The sequence below is a fragment of the Trachypithecus francoisi genome, unplaced genomic scaffold (genome assembly GCF_009764315.1).
Source record: "Trachypithecus francoisi isolate TF-2019V2 unplaced genomic scaffold, Tfra_2.0 Lachesis_group10, whole genome shotgun sequence".
NCBI lineage: Eukaryota > Metazoa > Chordata > Mammalia > Primates > Cercopithecidae > Trachypithecus > Trachypithecus francoisi.
In genome coordinates this window covers 32,708,455-32,715,365 of record NW_022681455.1, presented here as the reverse complement: position 1 = coordinate 32,715,365, position 6,911 = coordinate 32,708,455, and the positions used below count along the sequence as shown (strand labels likewise).

At 43.7% G+C, this 6,911-nt stretch overlaps 1 protein-coding gene across 1 annotated transcript; it reads left to right on the top strand.

Annotated features, from left to right (window-relative positions):
- Positions 1–363: 363 nt before the first annotated feature.
- LOC117087014 (HLA class II histocompatibility antigen, DO beta chain) lies at positions 364–4,633 on the top strand. The gene is made up of 6 exons (XM_033216742.1): positions 364–557; positions 2,106–2,375; positions 2,818–3,099; positions 3,585–3,695; positions 3,948–3,979; positions 4,168–4,633. Exons 1-6 carry the CDS (start codon positions 467–469, stop codon positions 4,201–4,203), a joined length of 822 nt encoding a protein of 273 aa, XP_033072633.1. The 5' UTR covers positions 364–466; the 3' UTR covers positions 4,204–4,633.
- The last annotated feature ends 2,278 nt before the right edge of the window (positions 4,634–6,911 follow it).

Sequence of the window (6,911 nt, the reverse complement as noted above, 5' to 3'; positions counted from 1 at the left end):
AGAATGCTTAATTTACATACTCTTAGTTCCTTCTTAATTTATACACTGCCTGTTGGCAATATCAACACCCCATAGGGAGGGAGGCCTATTGTCAGAACAAGCCAGGAAATAGAAGAAAACATAATAAACAGTCTGCTTAGTTCTTCTAGGGCCCCATAATGTGTCAAATATATATTTTTACTTCTTCTCCCAGCCCATTTTTAATATACCTAAATTACTATCAGTGATTCTGCAGGCAAACAATGGTTGAGTGGTATGACACAACTTCGTGAAAGTATCCTACCCAGTACCTGATGATGCAAAACTCTTCTATCTTGATTGGTTGTCAGTCCGAGGAGTTTCCAATCCTGGGGAAGCCAGAAAAACAGCTATTTATACTCTTAATGAGTACTTTTTGCCTGAGTTTTATGAAACCATTCTGAAGAGGCTGACGATTTTACTATCTCATTTTTTTGCTTTCTCCAGAATGGGTTCTGGGTGGGTCCCCTGGGTGGTGACTCTGCTAGTGAATCTGACCAGACTGGATTCCTCCATGCCTCAAGGCACAGACTCTCCAGGTAAGAACAGAGCAATTGTTTTTTTCCAGTGTTTATGCAAGAATTGGCATGGGGGAGTGATGCCTTTCCTTATAAGTCCAGGCCACAGATCAGACTGGAAGTGGCTTTTGGTTTCAAAGAGCAGTGTTCTGCCCTTTGGCAGAAAAGTACATCTTCCCTCTTTGCATGGGATGGACTTCATATACCAGAGCCACCTATTAAAGAGGGGTAGGGAGGCAGAAAGAGGGAAACATTGTGTTTTGTTTAGGATCCTTATTGTGTATATCAACCTAAGTCAGAGACTGGCGTGTTCAAGGCCTTGGCCTGGGTTCGAGCCTGCTGGGAAAAACCTGCAGTTGGCTGGGTCACAGAGGCTTTCTGTGATTTTTCGGTCAGGACACGGAAAGAAACCTCAGTTGGGGTATATATGGACAAATGAAACTGGAAACAAAGGTTGCTCCTTCTGTCACTTATTAAGCCACTACTATATGGTCAGAATTGTACTAAACAGTTTTGAGAAGTAAGAGAAGTTGAATAGAATACATTGTCTTTGTCCTCAGGCTACCAGGTACAAGTTACTTGTCACTGTTATTTTTCTAGCACAGGCGACAGACGATGCAACCATGAAGCAATGTGAGACCATGAAAGCACATATTAATGAGCAGAAACAGGATGTAATGTGCTAAGAACAGAATCCACTTTGCATGTTAGTTTCATTAAATACAAAACAGGAACAAACCTGGCCGGGGGACATCATCATTCTTAGAGAAGAGAAACCGCCCTGAGTCTATAATGTCCATTAAACAATACAACTGAAAAAAAAATCAGCACAGATTTTAAATGATGATGAAAAATTCATATTTCCCCCCCGGTTTAGACTACTAGAGGAAATAGAGAAGAATATACATGCTGAGAAATTGCAGGCTGTAACTTCATCTGATATTAGGTACTGAGTGAGGGATAAGTGGGTTTCACCCAGGAAGGTCATTCTTATGGCTCAGTTCAGAGTTGGAGGAGGCTTCTGAACTTAGGAATGAAAGTAAATTTACAACCCAACATTAATAGCAATTATCCTTCAAGTCTTGACTTAGATGCAGTTTCTTTGGGAAGTCCTTCCTGACTTACCTACATTATTAACTCCATTTGAATTTCCTTTTTATTGTAGTTATTGTTGTTAAGTGCATAGAATTGGTTTAATTTTACCCAGTGAGTTCACAGCACATTGTAATTATTGGCAGTAGTAAAGACTCTCTCTTCTCTTCCCTTGCCTCCATTCTCATTCTCTCCCCTCCCTAGAGAATCCATTCTAAACATGTCTGGTATGTCTCTAAGTATCAGAGTGGCCTTTAGAAATATGTAGCATTATTTCCCTTTATGTAATTTTAAAATTTAATAAATATCATTGTGTGTTGAATCACATTCTGTTTCTTTTCTCACTTGACACTGTGCTTTTTGAGCATTCTGAGGTCAAAGGCCTCCTCTTAGATCCATGTGGTCTGACGTAATTTACCAGGCATGGGTTTTCCCAGAGGAGGGAGCTGGTTCATGGTCCCTGTTTTGGTTTTCCAGAAGATTTTGTGATTCAGGCAAAGGCTGACTGTTACTTCACCAACGGGACAGAAAAGGTGCAGTTTGTGGTCAGATTCATCTTTAACTTGGAGGAGTATGTACATTTCGACAGTGATGTGGGGATATTTGTGGCATTGACGAAACTGGGGCAGCCAGATGCTGAGCAGTGGAACAGCCGGCTGGATCTCTTGGAGAGGAGCAGAGAGGCCGTGGATGGGGTCTGTAGACACAACTACAGACTGGGCGCACCCTTCACTGTGGGGAGAAAAGGTGAGCTGGAAGGTGAGGTCTGGCGGGGCTCAGGAATGTCCCCCATGTGAAGCTGGCCACGGCTCTTCTTCCTTGTAAGCAATTTTCTGCTTTAGGATAAATGGTTGTCTGTATAGATGCTCTGGCCCCAGCTGTGATGCATTATCCTCACAAGTCAGCCACTGTGATCTTGGTCTCAGACCCCCAAGGTTCTCAGGGACTTCGAGGGCTAGTGTATTCTCAAAGAGAAGCAGTAATCGTGGGAGTACCTCAGAAAGTCTAAATCCTCCTGGCAGACACTGACATACCCGGTTACCGAACTTGGGGGCTGAGACTTGCCCATACTTTGTGTTCGCCTGGGTGATCTGGGAAAGAGATTGATATAGTGATAGTCCCTAAAGAATCTCCTGTCCCAGCTTGGTGGTTTTCTTCCACGATGTCTCATTTTTCTCTCCCTTCCTAGTGCAACCAGAGGTGTCAGTGTACCCAGAGAGGACCGCACTCCTGCACCAGCATAATCTGCTGCACTGCTCTGTGACGGGCTTCTATCCAGGGGACATCAAGATCAGGTGGTTCCTGAATGGGCAGGAGGAGAGAGCTGGGGTCATGTCCACTGGCCTTATCGGGAATGGAGACTGGACATTTCAGACTGTGGTGATACTAGAAATGACTCCTGAACTTGGAGATGTCTACACCTGCCTTGTCCATCACTCCAGCCTGCTGAGCCCTGTTTCTGTGGAGTGGAGTGAGAATTAGTTTCTAGTACTCTCTGGGCCTGACTCAGGACTATACTGACTCAATACAGAGCCTGTGTCACTTCTGCATTTGTCTTGGTCACAGTATGAATTATTCTTTCCCTTGATCTGAGACAGTCACAGAAACCAGAGTCCTTGGGTTAGGGTGGGAGAAAACATGGTAGATATCTATCCCCATATCTTCCAAGAAACGAGGAGGTCTAATCACCTCATTATGTGCTTCCAACCCTATGAACTGGTGTCCTCCAATTCTTTGGTCTTAGTATTCAAGAGGCATTCTTATGGGCTGTAAGAATTAGTAACAGATGGCTGGTAACTCCATGGGTGCCAACTTTGGTTTCAAAGAACCATTTTTAAATTTATTTATTTTTCTCTAGCTAGCATTGGATTTGGTGTCTAGTACAGATTCTGGGATTTCAAGAAGATGCTTTAAATATTGGGATGTTTTTACTAATTTAAGACCTGTTTTCCATAGGAGTTCAGTCTGAATATTCTTGGAGAAAGATGCTGAGTGGCATTGCAGCCTTCCTACTTGGGCTAATCTTCCTTCTGGTGGGAATCGTCATCCAGCTTAGGGCTGAGAAAGGTAATGAGCCTGTGAAGAGTGCCCTGCCACCTGTCCCAGACCTTCCCCACTCCCACCTTCCCTAACGTCAATGATCTGAGGCAAGGAAAGCTGATTGTACCTCTCAGGGATCACTGGGATAATTTATTCTGAAGCTAGAAACAGAGGATAAGCAGAAAGAGTGCTGACATTACCAGTCATTTGTTCTTCCCTCAGGATAATCATATTGGGTCCTAATTGGGGCAATCCATTCTTTTCTCGATTTCTTTCCAGGATATGTGAGGACACAGATGTCTGGTGATGAGGTAATGTCTCTTTTCCCTTGTCTTTGAGTGGCAGATCATTCTCCCGGTTCTTTGGCCAGAAGGAGATGCCATGGGGGTAGGGAGGAGTAAGGTTGGTGCTGTCTGGACGGGACTGTCCCTTGAGTCTCTGGAACGGCTATGGGGAGTGGTGAGGCTGCCTCCTGAGACCTTCATCACTGTTCCTCCAGGTCTCAAGAGCTGTTCTGCTCCCTCAGCCATGCTAAGGTCCTCACTGAAGCCTCTCTCTCTGGAGCCTGAAGTAGTGATGAGTAGTCTGGGCCATGAGGTCAATGTTCTGGGAATAACCCTCTTCCCTGATCCTTGGAGGAGCCTAAACTGATTCTGGAGCTCTGTTCTGAGATCATGCATCTCCCACCCATCTGCCCTTCTCCCTTCTACGTGTATATCATTAATCCCCATTGCCAAGGACACTGTCCAGAAACTCCCCTGAGACCTTACTCCTTCCAGCCCCAAATCATTTACTTTTCTGTGGTCCAGCCATATTCCTATAAGTCATGATCTCCAAAGCTTTCTGTCTTCCAACTGCAGTCTCCACAGTCTTCAGAAGACAAATGCTCAGGTAGTCACTGTTTCCTTCTCACTGTTTTTAAAAACCTTTTTGTTGTCAAATAAAATGGAGATACAAAAAATGTACAGTTTAGTGAATTATTGAAAGAAAACCCCTGTAATCAAGTCAAGGAAGAGGACTTTGTCAGCTCCAGCGGAAGTCTCTGTGTACGTCAGGCCAATCATAGCCTCTCCCTCCCCTCAAAAGTGACCATATCCTGACTTTATTGTAACCTCTTTCTTGTCTTTGTAGTCTATTCCCCCAGGTATGTGTTCCTGGACGCCACAGCTTAGTTGTCTTTTACGTCTCTTGTACTTCACTGGTTTCTCCCCCATCAACCTTTTTCCCCCCTTATGATTAATCTGTTGAAAAGCTTGAGCCATTTGACCTCTAGAGTTTCCCACACTCTGGACTTTGCTGGCTGCGTACACACAGTGCGGTGTAACACGTCCTCTGCCCTCTGGGCCTCCTGCAAATTGGCATCTGGATGCAGAGCCTGGATCAGTCTCTGGTTCGATCTTTTCCTTTGGAAAATCTGTACGTGGTGTTGTGGCCTTTCACCATGAGACACATAATTTCCAGCTGTTTCTTTTTGTGATGTTATCAACCATTGATACTAATTGTTTAGGTCTGTTAATTTATTGGGGATTGCTGAATGGTGATATTCTGTCATTTTTTCTTCATTTATATGCTTTATTAATGCTACAAAGAGGCAGTTCCCTTCATTTACTAGTGGGCTACTCAGTGGTACAGTGGAAAGGCAGGATCACTGTTTGACTCTCCTTTTATTTACCAATTTTCAAGTTAACAAATTGGTTTCCCACTATGAATAAAATCTATAGATGGCCAATCAGGTTTTACTTTTCATTCTTAAAATAATTATAAACAGAAGGATGTAAATGTTTGATAGGTTTTACTCTATTGCAACTTTTATGCTTGTTAAAGCTTATTGCTATATTTTTGGTGAGTGGAAACTTCTTCAAGTGGCTAAACATGAAACTGAGTTCTTTTGACACAAAGTTCTTTTGATAATTTCTTTGTTGTCTGGGATGACAAGACGTTTCTGGTTCATCCTTTCATGTCTTGCCCAGACCTGGAGGCAGCCATTTTTCCAGAAATTCCTGGTTTAGTTTAGTGGGAAATTACATTTAAGACTATAATCCAGCGTTAGGGTGTTTTGTCCCACTGAACCTGCTGCTGGAGTCACCTCAAAAGTGGCGTCAAGGGAGTTGCCACAAGGAAGTGCCTCAAACCATCCTGAGATGGTGTGGGTTAAGACTCAAAGAAAGAAGCGCTAAATGCCAGGGTGATCAGTCCAAAGCATTTATTTGGGGAATTTACCTTCAGAGGGCTTTAGGAGTCCTCGCAGACAGCAAAAGAAAAGGGATGTTCTGCCTAGGTATGTCTGCAGTGAGGGGGGCAGGGTTTAGAGTTTATATGAAGGTTTAGGGCATCTGGCTTAGGGCTGGGACAAAGTTTCAGTGTTTAGAGTAACAACCTAAATATGTTTATCAGTGCCTGGGCGTGTTCAAGGCCTTGGCTTGGGTTCGAGCCTGCTGGGAAAGACTTGCAGTTAGCTGGGTCACAGAGGCATTCTGTGATTTTTTGGTTAGGACATGGAAAGAAAGCAGGGAGAGGGGCAGTGGGGGAGCCTAAATAGATAGGAGTGGTCATTGTGTCTGGCCTGATCAATGGAAATAAAACATTTATACATGTATACATTTTTAAAAAATCAGTCGTCCAGGCACGGTGCTCATACCTGTAATCCCAGCACTTTGGGAGACCGAGGCAGGTGAATCACGAGGTCAGGAGATTGAGAACATCCTGGGCAACACGGTGAAACCCCGTCTCTACTAAAAGTCAAAAATTATCCAGGTGTGGTGGCAGGTGCCTGTAGTCCCAGCTACTCGGGAGGCTGAGGCAGGAGAATCGCTTGAACCTGGGAGGCGTAGGTTACAGTGAGCCAAGATCGTGCCACTGCACTCCAGCCTGGTGACAGAGCAATACTCCATCAAAAAAAAAAAAAAAAAAAAAATCAGTCTTTTCTATATTAAATCTGCGTCTCCTTTCTTTTACACCAAGAACTCTGGTTTCCAAGGACACAGGGAATGTCCATACTTATTTGCTTTTCCTGGGTTAACATAGACAGCAGTCTAAGGATAATAACACTCATACTAAAACCACCAAAATCGCTACTGAAAAAGGTTGAAATTCTTTTTACCTACTTTTTCCCTATTACCCGTGTTCTCCCTTTTTACCTATGTTCTCCCCCCATTTCTTTTCTTTTTTTTTTTTTTTTTTTTTGAGACGGAGTCTCACTCTGTCGTCCAGGCTGGAGTGCAGTGGCCAGATTTCAGTTCACTG